The sequence below is a fragment of the Blennius ocellaris genome (genome assembly GCF_963422515.1).
Source record: "Blennius ocellaris genome assembly, chromosome: 11".
Taxonomy (NCBI): domain Eukaryota; kingdom Metazoa; phylum Chordata; class Actinopteri; order Blenniiformes; family Blenniidae; genus Blennius; species Blennius ocellaris.
The window spans coordinates 12267612-12282794 of record NC_137660.1 but is presented as its reverse complement, the minus strand read 5'-3'; the positions used below and the strand labels follow the sequence as shown (position 1 = coordinate 12282794).

At 42.0% G+C, this 15183-nt stretch overlaps 1 protein-coding gene across 2 annotated transcripts in view; it reads left to right on the top strand.

The window, feature by feature from the left end:
- Nucleotides 1-15183, top strand: part of fbln1 (fibulin 1) — a 32660-nt gene that overhangs the window by 13691 nt on the left and 3786 nt on the right. Inside the window, exons 12-16 of one of the 2 annotated variants that reach the window (XM_080504678.1) lie at nt 168-287; nt 552-683; nt 778-901; nt 6608-6753; nt 8656-8796. In XM_080504678.1, coding sequence (XP_080360804.1) covers nt 168-287; nt 552-683; nt 778-901; nt 6608-6753; nt 8656-8796 — 663 coding nt within the window. Of the gene's footprint in view, nt 1-167; nt 288-551; nt 684-777; nt 902-2232; nt 4288-6607; nt 6754-8655; nt 8797-15183 lie in introns of those variants that run through there. The other variant, XM_080504679.1, reaches the window with a different exon arrangement.

Sequence of the window (15183 nt, the reverse complement as noted above, 5' to 3'; positions counted from 1 at the left end):
AGGAGATGCCCCATGGTGACTGCAGCCAGGCCTCACTATGGCTTCACCAAATCTGCTCTTAAGAGCAGACACTGCCCCAATCATAAACTATTCCCTCAATTAATAAACATCTGTGAATTGAACAGATGAGGTTCAGTGTGATTTGATCTCATATTTTCTCTGTGTAGATTTGAATGAGTGTGAAAGCAACCCATGCAGCCAGGAATGTGCCAACGTGTACGGTTCCTACCAGTGTTACTGCCGCCGTGGCTACCAGCTCAGCGACATAGACGGCATGACTTGTGAAGGTACAATTCAACTCAAATAATAGGCAAACATGCATGGAAATGTTTAACTTTTGTGTTGTATGGCCGTTTAAGCCACAATATACATCGTGCTGATATGTGAAGAAGAGGCCTGGAGGTCCAGAGTTCTGTACATATTGAGTGTCACAGCCCAACTTCATGAGTGATAATGATCCTCGTTTTGTAATCCCTTTTATGTCTGATGTATACTTTACTTTTCTATTGATAAAATGAATAACTCTGTGAATGTTTTTCTCACCTTTCTAGACATCGATGAGTGTGCCCTACCCACAGGAGGCCATATCTGCTCCTATCGCTGTCACAACACCCCTGGCAGTTTCCACTGCTCCTGTCCTGTCAGTGGATACACCCTGGCAGTAAATGGACGCAGCTGCCAGGGTACGCTGCCCTTCTGGCCACTTGTAGCACCTTTTTTTTTTTTTTTTTGTCAATGGATTTTCTCAGAACCTTTTCTACACTCTGTGTCTTGTAGATATTGATGAATGCGTGGCGGGAACACACACGTGCGGTGAGAATCAGAGCTGCTTCAACGTACAGGGAGGATTCAGATGTCTGTCCTTCGAGTGTCCAAGCAACTACCGTCGTGTTGGAGAGACGTGAGTATCTGATCTGTGTCTATGTCTGTGTCTATATCGTGCACATTTTGCTGACGAGGCCATTGGCCTGACTTATTGAAGCTTTACTCAAATAAAAACAGGTGCAAACATGTGGAAGACAATCTGCTGATGGGTTGCATTACGGATAGTGTCTGACAGATGTTGTAAAACGATGCACACTTTCATTTTGCTTTTTCCATATCATAAATGTGCAACTTCAGAATCGTCTCCTGGAGGAATATAAGTTATTTGATTTTTGTACAATGTGATACACTACGTTTGAAAACATTAGTGTTCTTTATGACTTCTTTTCATCAGGATTCAATGCATATAAAAAGGTGACGCAAACCAGCTCAACCTTTCTTAGAGTCGAACAGTTATTGTGGTGAGAGAGGTGTTTTCAGCTGGCTCACGACTTATGTTTTTGGAGTTTATGAGTCTCTGTTAATGCAAAAATTTGATTTTGTGACTGGGTTTTTTTTATTTTCAGGTTTTGTTTTGTTTTTTTGAAGATTTATTTTAAGTAGTGGTCAGATGTGGTTGATAACGTCCTTCACCAATACCATAATATCAATTTTTTTGTGCTTGTGGGGGCTCTTGACTTGACATCCATTGCTGTTTATAGCAGATCATTAAAGCTTGCTAAAACCCTCATTTAAATACTCCTCTTTGTGCTTGATGTCACTCATAGTGTTATTCACAGTTGATGAAACAGAAAGTTTAATCTGTTTGCACGAACATGCAATTTGTAAAGTTTTTGCACAAGATCTTAGTAAATCATCCCTACGGGGTCATAACTTTTAAACATAACAAAACATATAAAAAAGCTTAGAAAATGAGTGATCAAGTACATGAAGAATTCTAGTATTAACCATTGACAATACACCCACAGAGGAACATCTTCATAACAATACTTTAATGGTCATCATCAGAGTTGACATACAACAACAACTTGTATACCCACCCACATGGATCATTCCCCTGCATGCCCAGCATGCCCAGTGCTGGAATGACTTCATCGTAGATTTGACTGTAGCATGTTTTGTTGAAATGCATATGAATCCATTTTAAATTTGAAGTTTGACACATATTCAAGTTGAGTTTGTGCATCCTCACCCTTGTATGGAGGAATCAGTGGCAGGATTTCTTGCATGATCTCATAGAGGGCCTAACTGGCATTATGCTGCTGAAAGTGATGTTTCTTTCACTGCATGCCATGCACGACACATGGAATTCACTCCTGGTCTCTCTTTTTCTTTCTCTTTGTGCTTGTTTTGTTCCATCTTGTCCTGCCCTGCCCCAACCCCATCCCCACTCTCTTCTTTTTGCAGTCGATGCGAACGCTTGCTTTGCAATGAGTCTGTCGAGTGCCTGACCATGCCCCTGAGAATAACCTACTATTACCTCACCTTCCCCACCAACATCCCCGTCTTCACCAACATCTTCCGCATGGGCCCCTCCCATACCGTGCCTGGGGACGACATCCAGATTGCTATCACCTCTGGCAACGAGGGCGGGTTCTTCAAGACAGAGCGGATGGCTACTGGTGGCGTGATGTCGGTGGCAAAGCTCATTAACTGGCCACATGACTTTGACCTTTCTGTGGAGCTGAAACTGCGCCGCTATGGCACAGTGACCACACACCTGGCGAAAGTACTGGTGTTTGTCACGCAAGATGCACCCAGAGTACCTTATAACCCCCTGTTAGAATAAGCACAAAGGCTCACAGAGGATGTGACAGTCTTCAAAATGATGTGCCATATTAACTGCAAAATCTCGCCCATAAAAAAGAAATTCATGCAGAGTAATTAACATTTATAGTAAAGCATGATGGTGCAGTTTAGATGACCATATGCTGCAAAGTTTGTATTGCAAATACAAATATAATTCAGGATTTTCTTGAATCTCCAGTGTGTTTAGTTCAAGGGTCTGCAACCAGGAGTTTATGTGGCTCCTCTGTAGTGTTGCGTTTTATAATTATTATTTGAAATCTATTTTTTAATTTTGTTGCTCTTCACACAATCTTATAAAGGGATTCTTATCTTGTGGTTTAAGATGACTCTACAATGATAGAATGGATCAGTATTGTCAACTAAAATATGTTTTGCATCTGTGCATGACCAGTACATTTCCCCTCATCTCCGTTAGTTAACCTGGGATAAATTGAAGCTTAGGAAGACAATTAGAGTTTAATTTGAATCAACAAACTCATTTGCCTATGAAAAGAAAATTGGCAATTAATAAATTAGTAATGAGGAAAATAGTGAAAATGCCTAAATGTCTTGGAAATTCATACATGCAACATAAAACATAGTTTTTGTAAATATAGCTAGTCTATATGCTCAAAGGTATACGTAAAATAGTTGAATTGTTATTATTTCGAAAATCAAATAGAGTTTACAGTTGGAGACAAACTTTACTAAACTCTGTTAAAGTGACTCTTTTGGTCATTTCGGTTGCTGACCTTTGTTCTAGATGCTTTTAAATTAACTGTTATTCCAAGCCCCTTTTCTGCAATCTGTTACTAGGAGGGGAGTCTGCATCACTTTAGTATCTCATGTAAGTCCCAAAGCAAATGCTTGTTGTTCATCACACATCATTTTTAAGCTTGAATACATACATGACACAAAATATGAAATTAAAAAAAGCACAGCATGTAGTTTTGTAGCATTTCTCATAATCCATTTTTTTTTTTTAAACAATGAGTTAAAGATGATTTAGCAGTATAAACTAGATCCAGCTGAATGTATTTTGGTGCAAAGGCATTGTAATAGACAGAACTGCAGGTGGCGTCGTAGGTCAGGGTAAATCATCAAATGGTAACAACCCAAGTCTGCCTACAACTGAGTGTAATTTGATGACGGTTGCATGATAGAGTCTGACGTGTTGCAGCGCTTTATGGTTTATGTGTTGGATGAACAGTTTTCTATTAAAACTGAAATAGAAAAAACACATGTGCAAATCAAATCCATTTTCTTTTTTTGATAGTGGTGTATTGTGAGGTTTAATCAAATACAGCAAATGGAGTAGCTGGAATGTGAGGTCCCAATCATAGACAGAAGCATGAAGATTTCCTTCACATACTTTTATAATAGTTTCAATAGTTTCAGCAACAAAGAAATGTAGTTTTGTATAAAATCAAACCCCAGAACAGTTTGTGATCTGATCAAAAAATGTGGTGCCATAAGACTAGAAAGTAAGTACAACAATATTCTGGGTAGTTTTATAATTGTTTCCTGAAAAATGTTGAGGTTTTCCAGTAATATTATTAGTAATATTATAAAGATATAAGTACATTTTGGCCATTTTGAAACATTACAGTTTTGGAGTTATTGTTCAAATTGACTCTATATATATTTCCAATAAGGTAATTCCATACCAACAAATTCCAGTCATAGACCAGGCACGGCCTAATGCATTGTTCCCACTGCTTCCTGGACGTCAGTTAGTGCACACCACAACTACATCTTTCTGTGTCAGTTATTTTCATGCACATCTCCTTAGCTCCCATTACATTTTGGGCTTAATGTGAACTGCACAGATTTCCACTGCATACTGCGGGTGTAAACCCCAAAGCAGACAGATAATCCAAATGAAGGCTGAGTAAGTGACACGCGATGGGATGCAGTGGCAAGAAAGGGGGAAATGTGCACCAGCAGGAGAGAATATAAATAGTCTGACATGCTGTGAGGCTGCTGCCCAAGGGCTGTGGCTTATAATAACTGTAAATTCAGATGTCCTAGGTTCCTCCTGTCCTGAGCTGTCAGGCTAGTAAGGATGCACTTGGTCCCTCGTGGGGATCTCCTTAAAATAAGAGCATAGTGGTGTGCTGGAGTTTTTTCTTCCCCCCCTGACATTGAGTTATGGGGCTCTGGGCTCTGGCCGGTGGTCTGAACAATTTGTGGTACGGCAACATCACCGCGCGCAAAATGAATGATGCCCTGCAGTGTTTGTGTTGGGGCGTTATCAATGTGCCGACTATAAATAATAATTACCAAAAAAATAAAAAGGCCTACGCTTGACCAGAGGACTTTCATCCAAAAAGTCTGTTTTTCTTTCTGGTATGAAAGTATTGGGGTTTTTCTCCTGGGTTGGGCCACGTGAGGCATGGGGAGATGAGGAGGAAGACATGCGTATGTTCCTGCGCATGTGGATCACACACACACACACACACACACACACACACACACACACACACACACACACACACACACACACACACACACACACACACACACACACACACACACACACACACACACACACACACACACACTGAGCATACACACAGGACAGAGAGTTTTCTTTGGGTGCAGATGCACCAACACACAGGGAGCTGTAATTACCTTCAGTTGCTGGCCCTGCTTTGAAGTGCCTGTGTCTGTGTAAAGGGGCAGTTCACCCTGGGTCATTATCTTCTCGTAAATTTGCTCTCTACCCCGGCAGCTTTCACCTCGTCCTCCAGAGCCCCGCATGGGTCTTTCTGCAGCTCAGGCCATGGTATTATAAACTCGGAGAACATTTTGTGGGTTTGGCCTGGGCCGTAGCAAAACTTGGACCCACCCGCTAATTGCTAATTACAAGCCCCTACCCAGTGGTGGCTTGACTTTTTGTCAGGGGCTTCTCTTCTCACTCTCCATGAAAGGAGTCCTGCAACCCAAGCCGGCCCTGGGCTTTGAGCTGCACCAGATAGGTCCCCTGAGGTGCGCCAGATATCCACGGCTCATGACTCACAATGTGGCTATATGGCTGCCATGCACATTAACTAGACTTATACATGGCAACTTCAATGTTTTCATAACCCAGTATAACTGTGTACTGACTTGTCTCCTTTATGAAGGCAGAAGTTGAGTTTAATGTCTTGAATGTCATAATCGAGGCTTTCATTTGGTGTTCAAAAGTTGCCCCTATTGTTTCAAAGACCTCCTGATATATGTGGTTGTTAATGCCTTTGAAACCTCTCTCAGCGTCTTATGAAGCCGACAGGTGGTGAATAGTGACGCTTCAGGTGGCGTTAGCTTGAGACAGAGGCCCTCCATTCCATCTGACCTGTCACTGATTAGTCCGGGGAATAAACAAAGTTCTAAATAATAGGATGAGAGCTGCCCTGGGGAGTCACTGGGGAGTTGTCTCGTCATGGTGCTCACAATTTAGGAGTCTTTTAGAACACTCCCGTGCCTCATAAATCCTCCTCAAGAGATTATCTGATGTGAAGCTGGGGATGCTCAGCAAATCCAAATATTTTCCTGAGCAGGTTGTGGATCATTCTCTGTGAGTGTAGTAATTCATTTCCCACACAGCTTGAAATAGCACGTCAGAAAAGCATCAATGGCAGCGAGTCTCCACAAGCTACAAAATGTTGGCTGCCCCTTGTGCTTTGGCCATTGTTGGTTTATTATCCTTCCAAACCACATAGAGTTTGATTGTTTTTGATGTTGAGTGCTAAATCCAGTGCCCCCGCTGTCTTGTTCAACGGTTGTTTGTGCAGCGGCCATTGGAGTTGTCCCACTGAGTTCTTGCAGGGGCTGCACACAACGATGCCCTGTTATTGTGCGCGTTAGAAACCAAAGGTGGTTGTCTTTGAAGTCTTTAAATAGACAGAACCTAAAGGTCAAAGGCCGTCTGTGTGAATGTGTGTCTGTGTGTGAGCACGTGCGTTTTCTTTCTGTTTTTTGTGGGTGTGTGTATATTTGCTCTCTTCTTCAGAACGGCGAGGCTTGAACGCTCTGACACCATTCGCTGTATGAAGTCCTGTCAGCCGAACGACATCGCCTGTGTTCTGGACCCCACGCACTCCGTGTCCCACACCTTTATTTCCTTGCCTACCTTCAGAGATTTCACGCAGCCAGAGGGTAAGTACAACTAAATCTCAGTATATATGCATGTAGTCATACACAACAACCGAAACCTGTTTTAACCCATAATGCATATAAGGCCCTCAGTACATCATACAGACTGGGCTCGACATGAACACCCACCAAATCGCCAAATGCAGATGTGGAAGGTCATGATATTACTTCACTGACTGCAAAAATGCTCCACCCTCATAATGATTAATGAAATAACAGTCAGTCACAATAACTATACTGAACATGTTTGCTATCCCAGCTGCATGACAAAAACAAATAGGCTAATTTAGACTTTATGTATGGTCATGTAACTGTAACTGATCCTCGATGGTCAGTCGAACCATCAAGGTCAAAAAATAAATAGATCAGTAGGTAATATTTTAACTGCCATCATTCACATTTTACTGATTCTAAATCTCATTTGGGGGATAAATGGTGACAGTGTAATCAACTTTAATGAGATAACCTAATTTCTCAACAAAAAAAGCTGCAGCTTTTGAAGATGCTGAGTGGCTTGTAACTTTTGGAAGTTTACAATGTACAGTGACTGAGCAAAAAAAAATGGTTTGAGCCTTTCTAATAATTGATAGCTTTGGCAAATATTCCCCAAAATATCAAGAAATTACTTCTTTGTATATTACAATCGTTTTTATTACATTTTCCATTTGAAATCAGTGTCCATATGATCACATTAGGGGTATCAGATATTTGAATGAGTCAAGAGTGGGATGCTTTTCTTAGCATGTAGTCTTCCTTGTATAGTTTGACAATAGATACATTATTAGGTTAAAACTAATTCTTTCACTTGAGCATTGGAAACACCTTTTAACCATGCAATGTAAAGATAACAAATACAAATAAAAATTAAACACATCTGACTGTTTCAGGCAGGTAAAAACACCTGCCTTATTGATCACAAGAAAATCATCGAAGCACACACAAGAAAATGTCTTTCATCAAATATGACAACCATTTACAATTATATTTTGACTGAAACAGGATGTCCGGCATTCAACCAAAAACACAAATGCTGGGCAGATGCTGCCTGACAAGTAGTAGACATGAGAGTCTCCAGTGAATTGCAGAAGTTTCATTCTCATCACATAAGAGCTGGCAGCCTGTATTGGTTTAAAATCAATTTTTATGGACGTGTATTATTCTTAGTTTAAAGTGTGGTGGGAATAGATTGTATCACCCAATTCAGTGGCCACATGTAGACTCCCTTCATCCTCATACCCATACTCAAGGATGAGGCTTCGTATAAAATAAAAACCCTTTTAAAACCAACAACTTAAAGATATTTTGACAGTATTTCATCTTTAAATGTCATTGTTGTGCCGCTCTTACCCCCCTTTACTTTACTATTTCAAATCTTTGAATTGCCATCAGCTGTTTTTCCCTATAGTTTTCAGAATCGGTATGACTGCCCCTCAACGCCAAAATGAGCTGTTCTGTGATTTTTCTTTTTCAGTGCAGTCCAGGTTTGGCTGACCTTCATCAAAGAGTAATAGCTGTACTGGTTACATACAAGTAACCGTAATAATCATTTGCAGGCAGTGACAGATGACAAGCGTCTACTGGCCCGCGAACAGTGCGCGTTTCAGACACACTCATGCTCAACGTCATAGAGAGAAAGCTCTTGTCATTTCTCATAAGTCCCCCGTTTTGGTGTAAAGCTCTCGAGGCCCTTTAGCTGGGCAACAGTACTGAAAAGCTTCAACCTTTCCATGACCCTCTCAGTTCACAACAAACACAGACCCTTCTCCTATATTATTGTCTACCTCTTGGAAAGAAGGAAAAGTAGGAAAAGGAGGAGCTGGAACAGACTTCACTGTACAATCCCAGTGTCATTATGAGGATTTAGACTCTGAATGCTCTCTGTGTCTAATTGTTATCTTCCAACAGAAATTGTTTTTCTGAGAACAACAGTGCCGGCTTACGGGTCCTATCACTTAGGCAGTTACGACGTCAAGTTTGACATCCTGGAAGGCAACGTGGAGAATGCTTTCGACATCATCAAGCGAGTAGAGAATGGGATGTATGTGGGTGAGTGCAATATTTTTTTCTTATCACTTGTAAAGGCCCGATAAACCAACCTCATGCAATTTTTGACAATAGCACTTCAACATACAAACCTTATCATCGAACAGCTTACACGACTGGACATTACGTTTCCGTTTCTTCTTGTTTCTCCTTCTCAAGTATAAATCAACTTCATGACAAATCAAACTCACATGTCTGCATTGACAATGTAAAAAAAAAAGGCACAAAAAATATTCCATGAGATGCCTGCACTCCTTGACTTGAGTGTATCTGACACAGCTTGTTATGATCTGTGCAGCATGGTGGCATCATGTAGCTGTCATCGTCTTCACGGGGGCTCTCGTGTGTTTGCGTCTTTGGAGAGCTGTCCTCCGAGTGGGTCTGTGAGACAGGCGAAAGCCTGTTTCTGTCTCTCCAAATATTTGGCATCAATTTTCACAAGCTTGTGGTTCAACAAAGTACCATTTAATTCACTTATCCACGGCTGTGCGTATCCCTAAGATCATTACTTTCCACAATACGCTATGGCGGCTTGAATGTGCAGGAATTTGTACCAGAAATCTACACTTGCGTATTTATATTCATGTCTGCATGAGCGATTGCAGCCGTCAGAATAGTAGAACTACCTGTTCAGTGATGGCCACCATGCAAACGGAGCTCTGCACTACTTAGGGTGGGAGCAGCAGATAACAGCTCCAGTGATGTGTAACAACAACACGTGTTGGGGTGGAAGCCTTTCCCAATCTTTAGTGTGGTGGTGACCCAAGGCTGCTGCTCGCCTGTGGGACCGCTGAACTCAGCATTGGCCCTAGGAGGGATGAGGGTGTACTCAGCACAAAGATGACACATTGTTGGGCCTGCCGAGGTGTTTTTGTTTTGGTTGTGTGCTGATATGCAGGCAGGGTGGCAGTGGAAGGACACTTTCTGCTTCAACGTCCTCTTCTTCCTCTCAGTGATGGATGAAGGGATTGCCTGTCAGTATGCACATCTGTCTGCACAAGAATGAGAGAGAGAGCGAGAGAGAGAAAGAGAAAGAGAAAGAGAGTGTCTGTCACCAGTTAAGGCAGGATTGTCGGAGCACGCAAGTGTTTCTCTCATGTGCACTTGCAGAAACAGATGTGTGCTTATCAAATCCACCCCGGTCCAGACAAAGACATGGGAGAGAAATCTTTATCATCAGCAATAATTCTCGTAAATCACTGTAAAAGCAGTCGTAATTATATTGCACATCTTATAATGGTATGTTTGAGTTGGAATGCACAATGGTGTAATTCTGTACGAGTGATAAGCCTTGTTTTGTAATATATCATCTACTGTGTGTGTCTGGGTGTATGTGTATGAAGAGGATTTAGGAGAAATTCCTTGTTTATAGCGGCACTCATTTGCAGAAGTAGTGTGTGTGTGTGTGTGTGTGTGTGTGTGTGTGTGTGTGTGTGTGTGTGTGTGTGTGTGTGTGTGTGTGTGTGTGCGCGCGAGAGAGAGCGAGGAGAGATGGAGAATAAAAGTGTAGAGAGAGAAATACAAAGTGGGAGACAGTAATTCAATGGAAGAGAGAGAGAGAGAAAGGAAAGAGAGAAAATATGTGCAGGAGTAATCCTGGGCGCTGTGCTTCATGTGGTTAAATGTATTGTTCCATTTCCCCACACTAGGCCTCAGTGTCTCGCCGAGCATTAGAGCACTTAAACTGACGACCACATGAAAGGCCTGTTTGTGAAGAGCCACTTCTCTCCCAAACCCATTGGATGCTTATTGGATGCAGCTCTTGCATGTTAGCACCAGTTGCCCATCACATATCCAAATTGAGGCCCTGTGCACTGGAGCCTTTGGTCACTGAGTACTCGCCGTGAAGTGTGGCGTCCATAGTGCAATGAAGACCTTCTTGGTTTTATTTAGTGGGTTGTGCTGCTGGTGCTTTGGCCCACAGATGCTGCTGTTGTGTAACCATTGTGTGAGGCTTGCTGACGTGTCACTTAAGGAAGCTTAGTTTCCAGGATCTCCAGTGTCTCCAACAGCGGTATTACAGCTTGGTGGGATGTGAAGAGTAGCAGACATTGAGGCTCCAATAATGAACAAGTGTGTGAACTCAAGCTAACTTTGGTCATTGTTTTTGGCCATATTTTGTATTATTGAATGGGACAATGGAGGCAGTTAGTAATTCTCTGCATCCGTTGTTAACTTGAACAAGTAATTCTTATAAGATTTGATTGGCTGACAGTCTTTTCCGTTCCGTTCACTTTCTCTCGCTCTCTCTCTCTTTTTAAAACCAGTTGTTTGCACACATAGGCATGTACTGTATGCATGGACACACACACTTGCACAGACACACAGGCATACGGTGCTGGCAGACAGCACACCGCAGTGTATAAGCCACACCACTCTTTCCGAGTTACATGGTCATCCATCACTGGCTTTACCAGCACTGTCACTTCTACACGACAATTCTGACAATCTTGCTGCATCCGTGCAAACACAGGCTGTGCTCAGCTCTTGGAAAACATAATCAGAACCAATCACGCACTTTTGGATTCCCACAACAACCACATTACGTTACTCCCAATACATTTGTAAACAATAGGTGAATGCATTACGTCATCTGAAACACTCACTGTCTTTGCATTTGCAACAGGTTGCAAGGTGGTGTGAAGATTTCTGATGCGGTTTCTGCTTGAAACATACAATGAGGCTCTGATAAAATGTTTGTGGTTTCAGTCTCTCATTATCTCTCTGTGAGGTCATATACTGGTCTTTTTTTTATCACTAGCAGGCACACCTTCAGCTTTGCTTGGATGCAAAGCTGATTATTTATAGATTACAAAGATGTAATTTTTTTTTTTTCTCAAAGACTTCTCAATCACAAAATCTACTGGCGTTGAGCTTGACTAGAATATAGTTAAAGATAGTTTGTTTGTTGTCCAGGATCAGATGGATATGAATAAAGTGGTATAGAAAATGGAGTGATCACTGTCGGCCTTATGCGTCCTCCTCAGTCAGCTGTCTTACTTGGATCACTGTGTGTAACGATAAATACCCCAAGAAGCCAAATCTAGATTAAACCGTCAGCACACATTTAGTAGACTTTCTGTTTTGTCCGAAGTATTCCTCCTCATGAGTACTTATTTGTGATGGAAGGTTTCGATTTACTACTAATCATTGCTGTCTTGTTTTTTTTTTGGGAGTTGAAAAAACAGATATTATTATGAAGTATTTCTGTTTTCCCTTCTGGACAGCAACAGATGATATAGTGTCTCCTCCCCATGAATCTTATCCTCTGGAAGAATTGCAAGTCTAAGACGCCACAGCTAAATTCCAGTCATTTTTTAAAGGCAGGTGGAAAATATGGCTTTGCGCTTTATATCCAGTCCAAAGAATAAATATTTTTTGCACTGCTACTGGCACAAATCTGGCAGCAGGCAGATGGATAAATAAAGACAAAATAGACAGTTTGTCTCAGTGCAGGTAGTTGCAGTCTTTGGTGCAGCCATCCACAGAGGCCGGTGGAATGTGAGCCCACTGTGTGAGACATGACTATACTCCCCGAGCCAGTGGAGCTTGTGGCTCTGGCTTGTGGCTGCGCCGCTGAGGAGCTGAGGACAGCCATGGAGATAAGCTGACAACAAGCTCTTCTCGTTTGAGGAGCTGTCATGGAGATGAATCACGACGCGGCGGCGGCCAGCCCACCAGAGTGCGCCAAGCCCATGAGGAATCCTTGTCTGGAGATTAGTGCGGCTAATCAAAACAGGGTCTTCTCCAACCTAGAGACCCCACAGTGAAGCACGCAATACTACCCCCCCCCCCCCCCCCCCCCCCCCCCGGGTGGTCCACCACAATCAAATGTACCGATGGAGAGATAGTGTTGCCGAGATGTCACGCTCACAGAGACACATCGCATACACAGTCAAAAGGAGGCTGGTGAGAACACATATAGAACATATTACTTGCAATAAAACTGTCTCAATAATTCATCACGGTACACTTATCCTCCTCCGTCTGGCCATCTTCTTAATTTATATGTGTCATTAATCTTTGCTTTGAGGCACATGAAAATGAAACGTTGTTTAGTTTACAACTCATTTCACAAAATTTATATTGTTTTTTAGTCAATGTTCATAAACTCACATGCCAAAATAAATAGAAAATGTCGCTTTAAATGTAATCAAAATCAGTAAACACAAATGTAGAATTAGACTATGATAAAGAATCTGGATTTACGTCACAAACAAAGTCATTTTTCAACTCATATCCTTTCCACTCAGTCTATTTTATGCATCTTAGTTATGGCGCTTGGCTTTGAAAGGTCACTTGTAAAATAGAGCAAAGGTTGCGGTTCAAACAATGGTGCATGTTATGTCATCTCAGCTGTTCTGTCCCACAACTGGTAAAAGAAAAAGTCCCAAAAAAGAACCAACCGAGTCCGCAAAGCTCCATCAGAGTGATGTCAGTGCCCAGCGACTGACACTGTCCAACAATGACCCATGGGCCGTTTGACTGATCACTAACGGTGACTGACTGTTAATTGACCTTGAAATATCAGATGGCCCCTCAGACCTGGGTGCACTTGGAGCCCACCCTGCCCTCAGACTGGACAGAGTTGTGTTTGGATAGCCTGACCTGATCGGCCATCCGTGGACCAGCCTGTACACACAAAATCTGATCCCAGAGGGGTTGGATCGTCATACGGTTGTTGTTGTGCCAGGCAATTTCAGTCACACTGACAGCTATCAAAAGCTAAAATGGTCGCTTTACTAATAAGGACACAAGGGAGCTACTTATCAATTTCTTTGGCATGTTTTCTTGCTTTTATGGACTTTTAGGAGAAGTTTTTCCAGGCACTTAAAAACAGAGTGAATAAATACGAAACCCCTCCTCATTCTGTTTATGTTTATGCCAACGGTGCTAAACTCTTTATGCACTTCACTATGTGTGCATCAGCAAACATTACAAAACACATCATAGTTTTGGCTGCAATGACACTTAAAGATGCCCTCCTGTACCCTTTATGCTCACTGGAACTTTGTGCACCACCTGGATTGTCTCCAACGGTTTCGCTGCAGTGAGCATGCATAGCACCACAACCAGCATATCATTATACAATACTGTGGTGAGGCCAATGCATACTTTTCATTTGTCTCTGGTGTTAAACCCGTTCATTTTGGATTTTGTCATACACTTCCTCGCTGAGTTGTAGAAACCAGAAAACCCCGAAATTGTACTGTTTACATGTAACCCTTCAATATTGCAGACCTCGTGGCCATGAAGGATGACAAATGCCTCCTGGCATTTGCTTCACTTTGTTTTGTGGCAGTGTCTGTGCTACTAGCATGCATTTATTTAAGGCTGTTTTCTACTTATAGGGCTACTTTATTGTGTGGTAGGATGTTTTGGAAAAAGGACAGATTGTACAGCTGTTTGTTTGATGGTGGCTGTTTCGGCTCATGGTGTCACCTTTGCACCCTGTGGCTGATACCTCAGTGAGTTGGAAGGACGCCGAAAACTTTTGGAGTACTACTCCAACTGGAGCTCCTGGTTAAGTATGCCCGGCCTCAGAAAACACGACCTTTGCAACCAAGTCACAGGGCAAATTGTCAGCTGTCATTTCACAACCTTCTCTGTGTTTATTTATATGAGTCTCAGGTGGTACGGTGGCCAATCAAAGTCAACCTGCTATGAGGCTGGTGGCTTTTTGCCTTCCAGCCAGGATGAAATGTTAAAGATGAGTATGTGGTTGTGGTTTCACCTCAGGTTCACTGTGAGCACATTGAGGCCCAGCTGTTAGCTGATGCTTTCCCCTCATTGAAGATACCGCTGCGCTTTTGATGGGAAGCTCACGGAAACCCAGAGTCATCATGTTAGGATTTCACTGAGGCTTCCAAGAGGTCATGTAATATGACTTTAGCATCAAGCTCTTTCGTGCAGTATTGGGCCCATAGTGTAATAACATAATTATCCTTTACTTGTCCTCAAGGCTGTGCAAACCCCCCCCCCCCCAAAAAAAAAACATTAGATATAAGTTCAATAAAACAGTTTCAATCAATGCAGTGTTTTCTACAATGCCAAAAAGCACTATGATCCTTCTAAAAGATTTTACAGATTAGCGATAATAACAGACAGCATCTTCAAGTACAATTTAGGAATATATTTATGTTTTAAATACAAAATGGTGAATTCAGAGGATTTGGAGGAGCGACTGGCAGTTTAACAAAGTTTGTGTTGTTAAGAATACATTTGTGTCTTCAGCATGTGCTAATTAGACCACAAACAAATTCACAAAACACTAATGGACCTCAAACACATTCCACATATTGCCCCGTTTAGATATCCCCATAAATGTCAGTGTAGATGCAATTTATTTTTGTGAGAGCACTCTTGAGCTTCTCTTTAGAGAAACAACTT